The 20,414-nt window shown below is 39.0% G+C and overlaps 1 protein-coding gene across 7 annotated transcripts in view; it reads left to right on the forward strand.

Annotated features, from left to right (window-relative positions):
• Positions 1 to 20,414, forward strand: part of ALMS1 (ALMS1, centrosome and basal body associated protein) — a 173,964-nt gene that overhangs the window by 53,773 nt on the left and 99,777 nt on the right. For all 7 annotated transcript variants that reach the window (XM_025049286.1, XM_025049293.1, XM_025049294.1 and 4 more), the window contains 2 exons: positions 10,773 to 18,527; positions 19,558 to 19,691. In XM_025049286.1, coding sequence (XP_024905054.1) covers positions 10,773 to 18,527; positions 19,558 to 19,691 — 7,889 coding nt within the window. The remainder of the gene's footprint in view (positions 1 to 10,772; positions 18,528 to 19,557; positions 19,692 to 20,414) is intronic.

Raw genomic sequence — 20,414 nt, forward strand, 5'->3', positions numbered from 1 at the left:
TCATCTACTCGTTCCCTAAGTTCATTGAGCCTCCTTATAACCAGTGTTTTGAACTCTGCATCTGGTAGATTGCTTGCTTCATTTTGTTTAGTTCTTTTTCTTGAATTTTGTTCTGATCTTTTGTTTAGGACATGTCTCTTTGTCTACTCATTTTTGTTACCTCCCTGTGTTTATTTCTATGTATTCGGTAGATCTGCTGTGTCTCCTGGTTTTAGTAGAGTGGCCTTATGTAGTAGGTGTCCTATGGGGCCCAGGGGCCCAGTCTCCCTAGTCACCTGAGTCAGTACCTCCAGGTTGTCCCTTATGTGACTTGTGTGTGCCCTCCTGTTGTAGTTGAGCCTTGATTGCTGTTGGCATGTCAATGGGAGGGATGGATCTCAGGATGATTGGCTGTGAGGACTGGCTGTGACTACATTGGAGGAACTGTTGTGCAGGGGCTCACCCTATGGGATAGGATTCACTTTAGCAGGGCTCTGGTGCCTGCCCAGTCTGCCCTCTAAGTGAGTCATTTCTGGAGGTGGTTGGATTGTGTTCTAGTGTAGGCTGAAGCTGTGCACCAGGTGTGTTGGTTCTGGGATCTCTTGGGAAAGACTCTGGTGCAGGCTAAGGTCAGCCCCTGCCTGTCCCCAGCCCAGGGTCACATGTTATGAGCTATAGAGTTATTTACTGATGGTTGCTGCTTGTGCTGGGCTTAGAGGTGCCTGAGAGAAGTTAAGCTGTGAACCGAGACTGGCTGCCACTAGTGCTGGACTTGAGGCTGCATTAGCAAGAGATATGGGGCATGCCAAGGCCAGATGCTGCATGTGTGGGGTTTGTGAACCTTTGAGAGATTTTAGGAAACTGCATCCTGAGCCAAGACAGGCTGTTTGTATGTAAAAGCCACTGGAAGCAGCTTGGGTGGGCCTGAAAGTTTGGTGGAGCTTGGTCTTAGAGAATCAACAGGGTGGCATGAATGGTGTTGGCCAGATTGATGGAAACTCAGACTTAGTGCCTTCCTGCATCTGCAGGATGGTTAGGGGGAGGGCCCAGCAGAGGAACAGTATGTCCACCTGCACTTCTGTCTAGGAGAAAACTTCCCCTCCAGTTCTTGCCTTGAAGCCACACAATTTAGTTCCTCCCTTAATGTCCCTGGCGCTTTTCGAGCTGCTACCTCAGCACTAGAGCTCAGAGTGAGTGAGTCCCATCAGCAAGTAAATTTGTGCACAGGTTCTTTAAGAAGAATACCTGGGACTTCAGCAGCCCTCTGCTTAGTTGTCTCTTTGCTTGGTCTTTCTTTCAGACATCTAGCTTGTGTACATCTTATTGGTATCATGTAGCTGCCAGCCTCCTCTTTATTGCTCACCACCAAGATTGCCATTGTTTTTGCCAATGTCCTTAGACTTGAACTTCCCCAGGCTCTTCTCTAAATAAAGTAAGTCTTAAGGAGATGTGTGGAGCTCCCTGTTCTTACAACTTGACTCTCCTCTTGTGTAGAAGCTTTGTGACACTGCTCTGGAGCCGGGGGCTAGGACAATGGCTCACTTCCCTTAGAGTAACATACCCCTTCTGTGAGAAAGGTGCTGGGTGGGGATCGTATGTATTCCCTGGTCTTCTTGGATGGCCTAGTCGGGAGTGGAACCTTCACCCTGTGAGTGAGCTGAGATGGGGTTGATTGTAGCTCAGTGTTCTTAGTCTGCCATGTGTGGTGTAACTCTTCTCTTGAAGTGGAGACTGGGTAGAGGTAGGGCTCTTGTGCTCTTCTTTTACAGCTCCTCTCCCAAGAAATGCTTTCTGTTCTGCCTCTTTACCATATGCATTATTTCTATTGATGTACTCAATAGTACCATTTTAGTTATTTTGGTTGCATTTCATTTCTCCCTATAAGACCTTGTGCTCCTGAGTGGTGATACTGTGGTATAAGGCTTGACATTAAGATTCAGTATTATGTGCTGTCTTGACATCTGAAATCAGGAGAGTCTTAAAAAGCCTAACCACAAGTTTTCATGCTCTCTCCAGATAGGCCCTTCACTTAGTGGTAAAGGTTCCCTGTCTGGCTTGTCTCCCTATTATCTAGATCAGCTGCACTCCACCTGGTCCTTAACCCCATTAGGTTTCACTCCCTTGGCAGCCTGTGAACTTATTCAAACAAGCCAATTACATCTACCTCTGGGAACCAAGGATCACCCTATCTTCTTGCTACTGTAAAATCATTCTCCCACATTCCAACTTAATCATTCTGTTCACAGTTGCAGCCTTATATAGTCTTGCATAGCCCAATGTCCTCCTCACATAGGTTGTGGGTATTATGGCTAATAAACTGCTCTCAAGCTTATCTGTCCAATGTCAGGTATCATGTGTTTGGCCATTACTATAACCATCATGCAGGAATCTCTCCTTTACCAATGGGGTGAAGAGGAGGTGAATAAAAAGGATTGTCTGTGTCTGTGTTCTGTAAATATTATATAGAAATGGGCTCTTGATATCAATTGCCCTGATTCCTTATTTTTTTTTATTGGCAAATCCCCTGGATACGGTGTTACGATGGCCAGAAAACGACTGCCAAGTTGGGTTCAAATTGGGTCTAAAGTGTGAATCAACATACTTTACAAGTGATGTAAAATAACAACACTTAATAGAATTTGAGTAGTTCAGAGTACAAGGAGAGTGAAAATAGAATGACAAACTTGAGTCTGGATTGTTGAGAATTGGTGATACCATTAGCAAGTAGGGAAGTGAATTTAGTTTTGGACATATTGACTTTGATTCTTAGGAAATTATTTAGTTTCGAATGTCTTCAAAACCAGTTGAAAAAATGGGAAATGTAAATTTGGAAGACCAACAATCCATGATTAAATTATGCTATAAGAATATTTAAGCTTTTCGAAGGAACATAAGTATAGAGAAAATCAAAATGCTGAAGACAGAATGTCATAGAACACAGTAGGAGAAAGGGAGCCAATAGAGAATACAGAAAAGAAACAGATATTTTGTTTAAATTATTATTCAGATTTAGTTCTTACCCATTCAGTTTTCATTCCCATTTCTTCATCATGTCATACTAGATTTTATTGCATACATGTGTAGGATTGCCATGTCTTCTTGGTGGATTGATCTTTTTATCATGTAATAATGGTCTTTGTCTTGAATTTGTAGGTGAATGTCTCACCAAATTTGGGAAGTTTTCAGTGATTTATTTAGCCCCCCACTGTTCTTTCTTACTTTAGCACTCCATTGATAGGACTGTTATATTTTTAGTTATAGTCCAAGAGGCCCTGTTTTTTTCTTTTTCTTATTTTTACAGTTCAACAGTAAGTCATATATATGTTCACCTCCCATAGTTAGATTTCTTTCTGTCACCACATATTTGGCCCTTTTTTACCCCATCTACCTCCTCCCTTCCCCCCACTCTCTGGTAACTACTAGTCTATTGTCCATGTGTCTGCCTTGTTCATTTGTTGCTTTTAGGTTTATATCCCACATATAAGTTATATCATGTCGTTTTCAACTTTTTCTCTCTGGCTTATTTCTCTTAGCATGATTATCGCAAGGTCCATCCATGTTGTTGCAAATGGCAGTATTTCTTCTCTTCTTATAACTGAGTAATATTCCATTGTATATATGTACCACATCTTCTTTAATCAATAATGTATTGCGAGACACTTCATTTGCTTCCATGTCCTGGTCACTGTGAATAATGAAGAGCCCGTTTTTTTTAATCCCTTTTTTCTGTTGTTCAGATTTATTGTATTGATTTTTCCTCAGTTCATCGTTTCTATCTTCTGTCATCTCTATTCTGTTTTTGAGCCTCTTCAGTGAGTTTTATTTCTTTTATGGTATTTTTCATTACTTGAATTTCCATTTGGTCCTTTTTTATACTTCTGTTTCTTTGCTGAGATTTTATCTTAATTTTGTTTCAGAATTCTTAATTGCTTTATTATGGTGTTGGTATCATCTGAATCATCTGATTATCTTTTTCATTCAAACTGACTTTCCTGGTACTTGGTATTGTGAATATTTTTAATTGTATTCTGTGCATTTTAGATGTTAGGAGACTTTGGATCCTATTTAATCTTCCATTTTTTCAGGCAGTTGCCATATTTATGTGTAGCAAATAGGCCCTGGCTTATATTGTGTGGGCTGTGGTTTCAGAGACAGTTTAGTTTTAAGGAGCCTTCCATTCTGATCTGCTTTGGTCAGTGGTGCTACTGAGGTTCGTGCTTGATCTCTGCTGGTATTGCTTATGGAGATAGAATGTTTTTCTCCAGGCCTAGTGCTCTTGGGTGGGAATTGGGAGATACTGGCCCATAGGGTGGAGGATGCTTCTCTGGGCCTGTCTTGAGGCACCTAGTGCCTATGGGTCTCCCACTTGATCCTTACTAGTGCCATCTATGGGGAGTGGAAAGTGTTTTTCTAGGCTTCCTGGTGCATCTGGGTGGAGTGTGTAGGATGCTGGGCTCTTAGGAGACTGTTTTCCTGAGCCTGCTCTCTGGGCCTCTTAGTACTTGTGGTCTTCTCATTCAATTTCTGCCAGTGCTTTTGGGGAAGAAAATACCTACCTTAGCTGGTTCTGTCACTGGGTTGGTAATCAATAGACTGGGAGTCAGTTGCTGGCTAGAGGGCTGGGAGATGCTAGGCCTTCTCTTTCTACTCTTTCCTTCCCATTTTTATGGTGGTTCCAGGTTACAAGCCTCTCCCAGTTCTATTTGGGATATATGAGAGTTAAAAAGAAAACCCTGGGAACATACTACTTTGTTATTCCTCAAGATCTGTGGTTCCTAGCCAGCCAGCTTTCCTCTTTCCAACCTTTCAGAGTCTTTTTATGGTTCTCTGTTGAATTATTTCCAGGAGGAGCAGGGAAAAGTGAGTTCGTGCTCTTTTGTCTGGGGACCAGAAGACAACTTGATTTTTGAACATATGAAAACTTGGAGACATTATTGTCTTTGGGCTATTGGTAGAAATAATCAAGGTGGTAAGAAGTGACGTGAAGATCTTTCTCAGGCAATATTAAATAAGCTAAGCAATTTCAAACCACAAAAGTTGGGGATATCTATGCCATGAAATTTTCCTAACTTTTCTAAACTTCCGCCATCATGGACAAATAATAATAGCTATCTTTTGCTTCTTGCTTATTTGCTAAGCATTTTCATAGATTATATTATTTTGTATTTGTATTTGACTTATAATGATTAATATTGCTATTATCATATTTGATAACTGAGCAAAATGAAGCTTAGAGAGGTTAAATAACTTGTCCTATAGCTGGTAAATTGGTGGAGTACCACTTGTCAACCCAGGCAACCTTCCTCCAGAGCCTTCATTCTTAATTACTATATTATGCCACCTTTTATCTTTTCCTAAACCCAACTGTTTTATTCTTCTTGAGCATTGATTATATTGTCCTTTTGTCTCCTCTGTTAAAACTAAACTCTCTTGGCTGGTTACCAAGACCTTCTAAATTCTATTTATTTAACTTTAATTTTCTTGTGTAATTTGGTCCTTCCAAGGCAAGCCATTTTGTTATTTTTGTTTACTTCTCTACCCCTAGAATCATGTTCAGTACTTTTCCTGATATTTTACTTTAACTTTTTACTGAGTGCTATTTCCTTTCTTCAGAACATCTCTATAGTCTGCTTAGAATTTAAGGCCAAATTCAAGTTCTACTTTTTTGTAAAAAGATTTTTGATCACTTCATTCCATATCGTTCTCACCCATTTTTGAATTTTCAGTGCTTCTGTAACGTCACCATAAAATAGTATACCAACAATTTATTCATATTCTTTCTTAGGGCACCACGGTTTATTTTTGTCCAATGCTTAACACAAAACTTTGTACATTATAAAAGCATGGAAAAGTCTTGAAGATTGTTCCTAACCTAAGAGTGTCAGTCAGTGATATATTACTGGCTGTCCTCAGCTTGTTTACAGCATAGGTAGAAACACAGTAGGAAACAATGCTTTGATCTTAACTTCTGAGGTAATATTTACTCCCAGTGCTTTAATTACTGACTGGGTTGGTAATCAAGAGACTGGTAACCATGGCTGATGACTTCCAAATGAAGGACTCTATCCAGATATATCTCATACTCCAAATGTTATTGTCTACTTATGGGAAATCTTCATTTGGATGTCTCATGGCACCTTAACCTCAGAACTTTGAGGAACTGATCAGTTTTTCAAACCCACTCTTCTGTATTTCCTCAGTTGAATGGGGAAGCCAGAAACTTGTATATCTTTCTTTGCTCTCATCCTAGTCTAATAACCTGATCCTGTTGATTCTGATTCTCAGAGTTTTTCTCTTATTTGTATTACTGCTTTAGTAATAGGAAACTGCTCATCTTTTCTGCCCTCCTATCCATCCTCTGTATGAAGTCAGAATAGTCTTATTTTTAAGTCAGACTTGATAATATCACTTGTAGTTTAAACCCTTGCTTTCTTTCCACTGTTACCTTCAGGATAAATTTCATACCCCTGATATGTCATAGAAGGTCCCTGCTTACGTCTTAAGTCTCACACTTGCCTCTTTGATCACCTTGAATTACTGCCATTTCTTTATTATGCCAGGCTCTCTTGTCTCCTTGATCTTAAAGGTGCTCTTTTCTCTGGTTGGAACACTTCCTTCCTGCACTTCTTGTGCCCAATTTCTACTCTCCATCCTTTCATTTTCAGCTTAAGTGTCTTCTAGGAAATATATCCTAGTTTCTACTCACCATGACTTCTTAAGAAAGAATCAGGTACTCCTTTTTGTGTTTTCATAGTATCTTATAAACATCCCCACTAATCACTGCACTCAACACATAATCGCCTGTTTACTTGTTTAAATTTCACAAGATTTTAAAGCTCTCTGAGGGTAGAGTTGGAGCTTTGTTAATATTTTATTTGCATCTGGCCGTGAAAGGTGCTATCAATAAATATCTGTTGAATGACTCAATGAATTATTGAATAATAAAGGAATTAAATGTCAGGGTGAAATAAGGAGGTAGGCTTCTTTTGGAGATCAGTTCTTAAGAAAAGCAGATCAAGTGAAAATAAAAATTGTATCTCGTTGAATTATTTTGAGTTGTTATTATGAAGGCCTGTGGGTTTGTTTGTTGCACTATTTTAAAGCTTTTATTGCTGTCATTAATATGTGATCATCCCTGTTACTTGCATGTACATGCCTTTATGTTATTTGGTGGTTATTTGGTGGTTATTGGGGTTTGTGATCCCTGCCTAATGAACTTAATTGTATTAGTATTCTTGCCATAATTTACAATTAACGCCTAGTCTTTGGTTTAGCCTAAAGACTGTAGATTATTTCCCTCTCTCTCTCTCTCTCCTCTGTCTCCTCTTTCTCCTCACTCTCCCCTTTCTCCCCTCTCTCCCCTCTCTCCCTTCTCTCCTCTCTGTGTTTGTGTATTTTGTTCTCTCTCTCTTGGAGACGTGATCTAGTTGTGGCTCCAGAGTAAGTGAGAATTTTGGTTTGGGGCAGGACTTTGGGAGGGTTCTCTTAAAGATGAGGGACTTGGAAGCAACACCCAAAATTTCATCCTCCTTTTCTCTTTTCTGTGAGTAAGGGTGTACTTACTATTTTCCCGATGCTTTACATCTCATTTAATGTTTTCTACAACCCTCTAAGTGGTATGATGCGGGAAGTAACTTTCTCAGAGTTATTCTGTTAGGAAATAGTGTATTTTGAATTTGAACCTCTGTCCCAGTGCAGAGTTCATGAACTTTCCACAACACCAGCAGTTCTTTAGCTTCTTTGAAACTACTGACTTCTTAGGAGTACGAAGAGTCTACAGCCCACTTACCTTACTGATTCTCACTTTCACATAGAAAAAGAATTTAGTGATAGTAACAAAATATTAGGTTGTAGTTCGAGCTTGTATATATGAATTTTACGCTACGAAATAATCCCCTATAAACTTTTAAAACTCAGCAGTTTTATTACATTTAACTTGATATTGTGTTGGAAGTTATTTAAATGGCATACATTTGTCAACAAGACAACATTTATGAAGTATCATTGTATAGGCACTTTGGAGGGGTTCTGTTTACATAGGCTTTGTCAGTAAATGTGCCAGTAATTCCTATTTTAGCCATAATATATACATGATTTATAGTCTAGTGTTGAGAGAATTTAAGTTTCAGTAACAGTTTACTCAAGGATTAACCAAGTCTCCCACAACAAAATTCTGACAAATCTAGTTATTAATAATTAATAATTAGGAAATTGTAAAAATGATAAAGGTACAGCAATTCATAATTAGGAAGCAAGAATAACAATAATGAAAACAAAGACTAACTTAAAATATTACCAATGTCTTTTTTAAAACTGCAGGAATTTCAATCCACTTTCTTTATACACAGAATAGGTACTTTTTTAGGATTGCCAGACCTCTAGTAGTGACTGAATTAAAGTTCTTGAAATCCAGAAATATGCCGGTTTCTCTTTGTATGCTAGTATTAATATCTTTAATAACTCAATTTGGAATGATTACTAGTAAGAATCTCTTAGTCATATGTAATATTAGACTGGAATTGTACCTCCTTTTGTCTGTGAGAAATAAAGAACTTGCTTGTTCTTATTGAATCAGGTCATAGAGGACTTTAGATTATACTTGGAAATACAACCATGCTGTTTTTGTCTGCTAAGGAAGCTTTCCGTGTTAATAAGCATTTGGCTCCTGTGGGTAGAGTTCTTCAGCAGATCCTAACCAGGTTATTAGTCTCTTCTCTTAAAAGGCACAAGTATGCAATTTTAGTATATTATAGTCTCTTTCATTTCTGATTTTAATGAGTCCTGTCTCCATTTTTCTTGGTGAGTCTAACCAGAGGTTTGTTAATTTTGTTTATCTTTTAAAAGAAGCAGCTCTTCGTTTCATTGACTTTTCCTATTGTCTTTTTATTCTCTATGTTAGCAAGTTATTTCTGTTCTGATATTTATTTCCTTCCTTTTGCTAACTTTGGGCTTTGTTCTTTTTCTAGTTCTTTGAGGTGTAAAGTTAGGCTTTTTGAGATTTTTGTTCCTTGATGTAGGCATTTGTTCCTATAAACTTCCCTCTTAGAACTGCTTTTGTAGCATCCCACAGTTTTGGTGTGTTGTATTTCCATTTTCATTTGTCTCAAGGAATTTTTTTATTTCTCTGTTGATTTCTTCTTTGACCCATTGGTTCAGGTTTTTAATATGTTTTGATTTATTAATTTTTAGAGCCTTTTTTCCCCTCACAAAAATTTTCATGACCTCCTATCCTTCTAAAGTTATTATGCAGCACACATTCTTTTCTTCTCTTTTAGTTTTCTTGAAGAGCTAATACTTGATATTTCTACCTTTTTACCTTACAATTCACTCCTCATCTAGTTTCATTCTATATTCAGCTACTTTTTTGAAACTCACTAGTGAGTTTAGAATGTCACTCAGTTGAAGTGAAAAGAGTTCACATTTTGAGTTTGAAGGCCGAAGTACCTATTTTTATCATTTACTCATTGTACAACTCTAAAAAATATATCTTTATTACTCAAAATGTGGCCTGAAGACCAATAGTATTGGGTATCACCAAGGAGCTTGCTAGAAATGTAGAATTTAAGATTCCACCCCAGACCTGTTGAATCAGAATCTAACAAGATCTTCATTTAGAGCAGCACTGTTATGTCATTACCTATGAGACTTAATTTCCCTATTTGTAAAGTATAGATAATACTTGATGTATATATTAATCATCTTACTACCATCTGACATACCATATGTTTTACCAATCTACTTATTGCCTGCTTTCTATTAGAATGTAAGCTTTGCGAGACAGAATTAGAATATAAACTTTGTTTATTGCTTCCATTTCCTGTGTCTAGAACAGTGACTGGGCCATAGTAAACATTCATCTTTTTTTTGTTTTGTTTTGAATGAACATTACTTGTCAAATCTTGCCATTCATATTGCAGTCATTTACTTTCCACTGTCGTTTAGAACTACTTTTATTTAGAATTACTGTATTAGACAGTATAGAACATTTCCATTGTTGCAGAAAGCTCTGTTAGACAATGCTGCTTACACTTTTGTATGCCCTTTCTACCCATCTTAAACCTATATTTCTACAGTATAGTTCTGATCATATCTATCAGTAATTCTCTATGCATATAGAATTAAGTTTAAACTTCTTAGTGTAACCTTTAGAGTATTTACAGTTTCTTATAGTTAAAAATGCATATCTTATTATGGTTGTACTTATTAGGAGAGTCATTTAAACCCATTGCATGCATAGCATCCACCTGAGCCATATTGCATTGCCCTTGTGGACCTTGGGGGAAGGAGAATCTATGAAAATAAGGTGGCGATTCTTTGCTATGCCGTGGAATAAAGTATTTTGTCTTGATTGAGGAGTCTTGTATCTTCTGCCAGCATACATGACACAATAATAGGCTAACTTATTAGTTTATAAGTAAGGTGAAATCCAATCCCAGAGTAGACAGCATTTTCCCACCACATTGAAAATTATTTAAAAATCCAAATTTTAAGATCTGTATAATATTTCATTAAATAGTTTATGTAAATATTTCATTAAAAACTTTTAATCTATTGCTCTATTGTTGTATAGTTAAATTATTTACTCATTAGATTACTGCTTTAAATGGCTTCGTAATAAATATCTTTGAGTGTAACTATTGGTGTTCTTTGATGCTTTTTCCTTAGGATTCCATTCTAGAAGTATAAAGTCCCAAGGAAGGAAAGCTTGCTTTATTTTTTTTTAGTGCATAAAGAAAATTTTTTAATTCAAAAAAATATATATTAACAATATCAACAAATCTCTTTTTCTTTAGAAGATAATTCTAAAGGAGGCACAACTGAAATTACTCAATCCAACTTGAAACCAGGCATCACTACCATTCCTGGAGATTCACACATCGGATCTCATTTACCCTTGTCCCCTGAAGACTTTCCTCAATTTGTCGTAAGGTCTTCTGTGGAGAATACTGTTGGTCAACACACTGATACTCTCAACCAACAAATATTGGCAGATGGTCGTGTAACTGAAGAGACACCAGATGTTTCAGCTGTTCCTGAACTAGCAGACCAGAAGACTGGGATATCAGCAGTACTCTCTAGTTCCTACTCACGAAGAGAGAAACCCAGCGTTTTCTACCCACAGGCCTTGAGAAACAGTAATCTAACTGAAGAGGCTCTAAGAGTTTTAGCTGTTTCTGGAGCTGCTGACCAGAAGGCTGGCATATATACAATTCCTCCAAGTTCCTACTTACTTGGAGAGAAGCATAATATTTTCTACCAACAGGCATTGCCAGATAGTCACACAGAAGGGGCTCTGAAAGTTTCAGCTGTTCTTGCACCTGTTGACCAGAAGACTGAGAAAACAACAGTACCTTCTACTTCTTACTCAAATAGAGAGAAGCCCTTTGTTTTCTCCCAGCAACAGCTACCAGGCAGTCATCTAACTGAACAGACTCTGAAAGTTTCAGGTTTTGCTGAACCAGCTGATCAAACTACTGGGATACCAACAGTACCCTCTACTTCTTATTTACATGGAGAGAAGCCCCATGTTTTCTATCAACAGACAGAAAGTCATTTCACTGAAGAGGCACTGAAAGTTTCAGCTTCTCCTGGACTTGCTGACCAGAAGAGTGGGATACCTACAGTAACCTCTACTTCTTACTCACATAGAGAGAAGCCCTTTATTTTCTCCCAACAAGAGCTGCCAGACAGTCAGCTAATTGAACAGTCTCAGCAAGTTTCAGCTGCTCCTGTACCCACTGAACAGAAGACTGGGATATCAACTGTACCCTCTACTTCTTACTCACATGGAGAGAAACTCCATATTTTTTATCAGCAGGTGTTAACAGAAAGTCATCTAACTGAACAGGCACTGAAAGTTCCAGCTGCCCTTGGTTCTGCTGAAGAGAAGATTGGGGTACCAATAGTACCCTCTACTCCTTACTCACATAGTGAGAAGCCCAGTGTTTTCTACCAACAAGAGTCACCAGACAGTCATCTAACTGAACAGCCTCAGCAAATCTCAGCTGTTTCTGGATTCACTGACCAGAAAACTGGGGTTCCAACAGTTCCCTCTACGCCTTACTCACGTAGAGAGAAGCCCAGTGTTTTCTACCAGCAGGAGTCACCAGACAGTCATCTAACTGAACTACCACCCCAAATTTCAGGTGTTTCTGGATTCACTGACCAGAAGACTGACGGGATACCAACAGTAACTTCTGCTCCTTACTCACATAGAGAGAAGCCCAGTGTTTTCTACCAACAGGAGTTGCCGGACAGTCATCTAACTGAACAGCCTCAGCAAATTTCAGGTGTTTCTGCATTCGCTGACCAGAAGACTGGGGTTCCAACAATAACTTCTACTCCTTACTCACATAGAGAGAAACGCAGTGTTTTCTTTCACCAGGAGTTGCCACACAGTCATCTAAGTGAACGGGCATTGAAAGTTCCTGCTGCTCCTGGATCTGCTGAAGAGAAGACTGGGGTACCAACAGTACCCTCTACACCTTACTCACATAGAGAGAAGCCCAGTGTTTTTTACCAACAGGAGTTGCCGGACAGTCATCTAACTGAACAGTCTCAGCAAATTTCAGCTGTTTCTGGATTCGCTGATCAGAAGACTGGGATTCCAACAGTAACTTCTTACTCACATAGAGAGAAGCCCAGTGTTTTTTACCAACAGGAGTTGCCAGACAGTCATCTAACTGAACAGCCTCAGCAAATTTCAGCTGTTTCTGGATTCGCTGATCAGAAGACTAGTGGGATTCCAACAGTAACTTCTTACTCACATAGAGAGAAGCCCAGTGTTTTTTACCAACAGGAGTTGCCAGACAGTCATCTAACTGAACAGCCTCAGCAAATTTCAGCTGTTTCTGGATTCGCTGATCAGAAGACTAGTGGGATTCCAACAGTAACTTCTTACTCACATAGAGAGAAGCCCAGTGTTTTTTACCAACAGGAGTTGCCGGACAGTCATCTAACTGAACAGTCTCAGCAAATTTCAGCTGTTTCTGGATTCGCTGATCAGAAGACTGGGATTCCAACAGTAACTTCTTCTCCTTACTCACATAGAGAGAAACGCATTGTTTTCTATCAGCAGGAGTCACCAGACAGTCATCTAACTGAACAACCTCAGCAAATCTCAGCTGTTTCTGGATTCACTGACCAGAAAACTGGGGTTCCAACAGTTCCCTCTACGCCTTACTCACGTAGAGAGAAGCCCAGTGTTTTCTACCAGCAGGAGTTGCCGGACAGTCATCTAACTGAACTGCCTCAGCGAATTTCATCTGTTTCTGGATTCACTGACCAGAAGACTGGTGCGATACCAACAGTAACTTCTTCTCCTTACTCACATAGAGAGAAGCCCAGTGTTTTTTACCAACAGGAGTTGCCGGACAGTCATCTAACTGAACAGCCTCAGCAAATTTCAGCTGTTTCTGAATTCGCTGACCAGAAGATTGACAGGATACCAACAGTAACTTCTTCTCCTTACTCACATAGAGAGAAGTCTAGTGTTTTCTACCAACAGGAGTTGCCAGACAGTCATCTAACTGAACAGCCTCAGCAAATTTCAGCTGCTTCTGAATTCGCTGACCAGAAGATTGACAGGATACCAACAGTAACTTCTTCTCCTTACTCACATAGAGAGAAGCCTAGTGTTTTCTACCAACAGGAGTTGCCGGACAGTCATCTAACTGAACAGCCTCAGCAAATTTCAGCTGCTTCTGAATTCGCTGACCAGAAGATTGACAGGATACCAACAGTAACTTCTTCTCCTTACTCACATAGAGAGAAGCCTAGTGTTTTCTACCAACAGGAGTTGCCGGACAGTCATCTAACTGAACAGCCTCAGCAAATTTCAGCTGCTTCTGAATTCGCTGACCAGAAGATTGACAGGATACCAACAGTAACTTCTTCTCCTTACTCACATAGAGAGAAGCCTAGTGTTTTCTACCAACAGGAGTTGCCGGACAGTCATCTAACTGAACAGCCTCAGCAAATTTCAGCTGTTTCTGGATTCACTGACCAGAAGACTGACGGGATACCAACAGTAACTTCTGCTCCTTACTCACATAGAGAGAATCCCAGTGTTTTTTACCAACAGGAGTTGCCATACAGTCATCTAACTGAACAGGCACTGAAAGTTCCATCTGCTCCTGGATCTGCTGAAGAGAAGACTGGCATACCAACAGTTCCTTCTACGCCTTACTCACATAGAGAGAAACCCAGTGTTTCCTACCAGCAGGAGTCACCAGACAGTCATCTAACTGAACAGCCTCAGCAAATTTCAGCTGTTTCTGGATTTGTTGATCAAAAGACTGGGGTTCCAACAGTACTGTCTACTCCTTACTCACATAGAGAGAAACGCATTGTTTTCTACCAGCAGGAGTCACCAGACAATCATTTAACTGAACAGCCTCAGCAAATTTCAGCTGTTTCTGGATTCGCTGACCAGAAGACTGGGGTTCCAACAGAACTGTCTACTCTTTACTCACATAGAGAGAAACGCATTGTTTTCTACCAGCAGAAGTCACCAGACAATCATTTAACTGAACAGCCTCAGCAAATTTCAGCTGTTTCTGGATTCGCTGACCAGAAGACTGAGGTTCCAACAGAACTGTCTACTCCTTACTCACATAGAGAGAAGCCCATTGTTTTCTACCAACAAGAGTCACCAGACAGTCATCTAACTGAACAATCTCAGCAAGTTTTAACTATTCCTGGATTCACTGAACTGAACACTGGGATACTAACAGGGTCCTCTGGGTCCTACTCGTTTGAAGGAAAGCCCCATATTTTCTACCGGCAGGCATTACCAGATAGTCATCTAACTGAAGAATCTCTGAAAGTTTCATCTGCTCCTATACCAGGTGACCAGAAGACTGATATACTAACAGTACCCTCTAGTTCCAGCTCACATAGAGAGAAGCCCAATATTTTCTACCAACAGGAGTTGTCAGACAGTCATTTAACTGAACAGACTCAGGAAGTTTCAACTGTTTCTGGACCATCATCTGACCAGAAGACTGGGATAACAACAGTTACTTCTACTTCTTACTTTCATAGGGAGAAGCCCTTTATTATCTACCCACAGAGTTTATCAAACAGTCATCTACCTGAAGAGGCTCTGAAAGTTACAGTTTTTCCTGGACCAGCTGACCAGAAGACTGGGTTACCATCAGAACCTTCTAGTTCCTACTCTACTAAAGAGAAACCTATTAGTTTCTATCCACAGGTCTTACCAGACATTCATTTTACTGAAGAGGCCCTGAAAGTTTCTACCATTTCTGAACCACCTGACCAGAATACTGGGGTACCAACACAGAGCTTGACAAAGGGTCATGTACCTGAAGAGGCTCTGAAAGTTTTAGTTGTTCCTAGACCAGCTGACCAGAAGACAGGGGTACCAATAGTACTCTCTACTTCCTATCCACATAGAGAGAAGCACATTATTATTTCACCACAGGCCTTGCCAGACAGTCATCTACTTGAAGAGGCTCTAAAAGTTTTAGCTGTTTCTGGACCTGCTGACCAGAAGACTGGGTTACCATCAGAACCTTTTAGTTCCTACTCAGATAGAGAGAAGCCCATTATTTTCTCCCCACAGAGCTTGACAAAGAGTCATATACCCGAAGAGGATCTGAAAGTTTTAGCTGTTCCTAGACCAGCTGACCAGAAGACTGAGACTGAGGTACCAATAGTACCCTCTACTTCTTACCCACATAGAGAGAAGCACATTATTATTTCACCACAGGCTTTGCCAGGCAGTCATCTACTTGAGGAAGCTCTAAAAGTTTCAGCTGTTTCTGGACCTGCTGACCAGAAGACTGGGTTACTATCAGAACTTTCTAGTTTCTACTCACCTAGAGAGAAGTCCAGTATTTTCTCCCAACAAGAGTTGCTACATAGTTATCTAACTGAAGAGACTTTGAAAATTTCATCTGCTTCTGGAATAGGTGACCAGAAGACTGGGGTACCAACAGTACCTTCAAGTTCCTACTCACTCGGAGGGAAACCCATTATTTTCTACCAACAGGCCTTACCAGATAGACATCTCACTGAAGAGGCTCTGAATGTTTCAGCTTCTCCTGGACCAGCTGACCAGAAGATTGGGATACCTACAATAACCTCTCCTTCCTACTCTCTTAAAGAGAAGCCCCTTATTTTCTACCCACAGTCCTTGTCAGACAGGCAGCTAACTGAAGAGGTTCAGAAAGTTTCAGCTGTTCCTCTACCAAGTGACCAGAAAACCAGAATACCGTTAGTGACCTCTGCTTCCTACTCAAATAAAGAGAAACCCATTATCTTCTACCAGCAGGCCTCGCCAGATAGTCAGCCAACTGTAGAAGCTCTGAAAGTTTCAACTGTTCCTGAACCAGGTGACCAGAATACTAGAAAACCAGCAGTAACCTCTGCTGCTTACTCACAGAGAGAGAAGCCTGTTATTTCTTACCAACAGAAGTTGCCAGGTAGTCATCTAACTGAAGAGGCTCCGAAAGTTTCAGGTATTCCTGGAACAGCTGACCAGAAGACTGGGTTACCCGTAGTACCATCTAGTTTCTATTCTTATAGAGAGAAGCCCATCATTTCTTACCAGGAAGAATTGTCAGATCTTACTCAGACGGCTTTAAAAGTTTTAGGCATTTCTGGACCAGGTAACCAGAAGACTAGGATACCAGTAGTAACTTCTACTTCTTATTCACATGGAGAGAAGCCTGTTATTTCTTACCAGCAAGACTTGCCAGATCCTAATGAAGATGCTTTAAATGCTTTAGTGGTTCCTGGACCAGTTGATCAGAAGACTGGTATACGAATTGTGCCGCCTTCTTCCTATTCACATAGAGAAGGTTCCATCTTTTCTTACCAGAAGGAATTGCCAGATATTACTGAAGAAACTTTGGAAGTTTCCACTGTCCCTGGACCAGCTGACCAGAAGACTGCAATACAAATAATCCCCTCTAGTTCCTACTCATATAAAGAGAAGGGCAGTATTTTTAACCAGCAGAAGCTGCCAGATACTACTGAAGAAGCTTTAAACGTTTTTGTTATTCCTGGACCAGCTGACCAGAAGACTGAGATACTAGCAGGACCTTCTAGTTCTTACTCACATAAAGAGAAACCCAAGATTTCGACTGTGATTGGACCAGATGACCAGAAGACTCCATTACTGACAGTTTTTCATAATTCTTATTCTCAGAGAGTAAAGCCCAGTATTTTCTTTAAACAGCATTTGCCAGGTAGACATCATGGTGAAGATATTCTGAAGATTTCATCTGTCCCTGAACCAACTGACGTGAATTCTGGGATACCAGTACATCTTCCTAGTTCCTATTCTCACAGAGAGAAATCTAATATTTCCTACCCACAGGAATTGCCAGACAAACATCTAACTGAAGATGTACTGAAGATTTCAGCAATTCCTGGATCAGTTGACCAAACAACTGTGTTACCAGCAGCAACTCCTAGTTTTATTTCACACAGAGAAAAACCAAATACATTCTCTCAGTGGGATTTGGCAGATAGGTATCTAACTGAAAACGCCCTGAAGTTCTCACGTGGTCCTGGGCAATCTGATCAGATTACTGGGTTATCAACAGTTTCCCCTGGTGCTTATTATTCACATAGTGAGAAGCACAAACTTGTTTCAGACCATGTCCAAAAACTAATAGATAATTTGGATTCTCCTAACTCTAGTATTATCTCAAACAATATGTCTTTAAATTCTCAGGCTGATGGTAGAATTGTAATAAATAAGCCAGAACCTTCAGGTTTTGATGATGTAGGCTCTGAGGAATTCCAATATACAGACAATGGTTCTAAAACTCTTAAAGAGATTCGGACACTTTTAATGGAGGCAGAAAATATAGCACTGAAACGATGCAATTTTCCTGCTCCCCTTGTCCCTTTCAGAGATGTTAGTGATATTTCATTTATTCAGTCTAAGAAGGTGGTTTGCTTCAGAGAACCCCTTAAAACTGATGAATCTAATGTCGATTTGCCTCAGAGACAGCCATTCACAGAGGAAAGCCCAAGCAACAAGTGTATACAGAAAAATATTAGCACACAGACGAATCTCAAATGCCAGAGAGGCATTGAAAATTGGGAGTTTATTAGTTCAACTACAGTTAGAAATCCTCTACAAGAAGCAGAAAGCAAAGCTAGAGAGGGATTAGATGAAACCCTTCGGCACTGTAAAGCAGTCAAATCTGTAATGAGATCTGAACCTGAAGGGTGTAGTGGAACCATTGGGAATAAAATTCTCATCCCTATGATGACTTTCATAAAAAGTGATTCAAGTAGTGATGCAAGTTCCTGTTCATGGGACAGTAATTCGTTAGAGTCAGTTTCTGATGTTCTTCTAAACTTACTTCCATATGCTTCACCGAGGACAAGCATGACAGATAGCAGAGAGGAAGAGGGTGTGTCAGAGAGTGATGATGGGTGTGGTAGTAGTGTAGATTCACTGGCTGCACATGTGAAAAACCTTCTGAAATGTGAATCCTCATTGAATCATGCTAAACAAATACTCAGAAATGCGGAGGAAGAGGAATGTCGGGTACGAGCACGAGGTAGGAATTGATAATTTGTTATTAAGTCAGATGAAGCTTATACACATAGTTTAATAAGTTAAGTGTTTGGAATTCTAAATTTATTTTCTTGTAGAATGTTAGGGTGATTACACTTTCCACTAGCAATCTAGTTTACGTCCATTTAACCAATGATGTAGCTAAATCACAGTATTAATAGTGCTAGTCTGAGTTTAGGTCCTTATGAAAAGTAGGTTCTTATGTCGGAGAGTAAGGAGATAGCTTGGGTTTCCAGACTCCTAAAGCTTTTATGTTTCCCCTAATCTGCCCATTGTAATACACTTATTTTGGATACAGAAAAAAACAAAAAACAGTTTGCTCTGCTCTAAATCACTCTATCATAAAACTATATATACTTTCTCATCCCTTTGCTAATGAAATTCTTAGAGCAAATCTTAGACATTAGAAAAAAACTAATCAAGGTATTTCACACTAAAACTTGAGTTAACATATTTAAAAGAATATTTGCTAATCCCATTAGTCTCTAATAGTAAAATTCCATTAAAAAAGAAAAAAAGTCTTGACAATATGAGGAATATATTTTGGAGGGCAATTTATAAGCAGGCCTACCTGGGAATCTTTCCTTGAGATTAACTGCCTGTATCATTTCTTCTATTGCTTACGCATATTTTGATTCTCAAAAAACAACTGCAAGTTTTATTATTTTAAAATACCAGCTCTCATGGAGGTGACAGTAACTAGCATGAGCTAATGGGGAAGGCAGAGAGATTGTCTTGATTAGAAGGAAGATTAAGATAATATGATTGAATACCATATTTAATGTGGCCTCTTTGGAGAAATATCTGTAGAATATGGTAAAATCAGACTTTTAAAGTGAAATGATCTCAAGAACTTGTAATAGTTTGTCATATAATTGAGAGTATATGTTTTTTGCTAAGCATGTGGTATGCATTAAATTGGGTTATTGATGATCTTCTGTGCTCTTATAATCACTAACAAATTATCACATTTGCGTTGTCTTATCTCAAGTGTTTTTATGCTTTCTCTCCAGCCTGGAATCTGAAGTTTAATATGGCTCGTGACTGTGGCTACTCCATTTCAGAATTAAATGAGGATGACAGGAGAAAAGTAGAAGAGATCAAAGCAAAATTATTTGGTCATGAGAGAACAACAGATTTGTCCAAGGTATTAAAGAAATCTAGTCTAACCAGTATACTGTGTACCAGAAACTAATATAAAAAAATATGGAATGCCAACTGTAATTGGGGAGAAAAAAGAAAGAGAAAAGAAAACTATAAAAGAGAAAATGTAGAAGAAAGGGGAGTAGAATTTGGATGTCTTACGTAGACCTTGGTGACTAGCTGAGTTACTGATATGATAGTCTTTGGCTTAAAATATTAAGAGTCTTAAATCTTCAAAAGTTAAGATTAAGGATTAATTCTATAGGTTTTGATTAATTCCAAATATATCTATTGAAAAAAACTTACTTCCTTTGGAAAATAAGAGTGGATTTGTTTTATTGGTAAATTGTCACTTCTGTTTTCTCTTGAGGGTGATATCAGCTATTTTTAGATGTATATTCTCTGCTTAAGAACACAGAGCTATAATAGCCTACGTATAAGTGACTTTCTTTTTAATAGTATTTATTTTCCTTCTGTTGTGAACTGTTTCAGGCGTAGAAAAGAATCTATCTATATATCTATAGATATACATATCATGTATATAAAGAATAAAGTAAAATTAATTTCTGTATATTAGCCATTCTGTTTGAGAAATAGAATGTTACCAAAGAGCACTGAAGTCCTGTGTCCCTTTCCCCAGTCATAACTCTTTTACTTCCTATCCTGACATGTATTGGTTTTCTTGCTGTTCAGTATGGTTTGAACTCTATAATAGGTGGAATTAACA

Source organism: Pteropus alecto, unplaced genomic scaffold, assembly GCF_000325575.1.
Source record: "Pteropus alecto unplaced genomic scaffold, ASM32557v1 scaffold100, whole genome shotgun sequence".
In the NCBI taxonomy this organism is placed as follows: domain Eukaryota; kingdom Metazoa; phylum Chordata; class Mammalia; order Chiroptera; family Pteropodidae; genus Pteropus; species Pteropus alecto.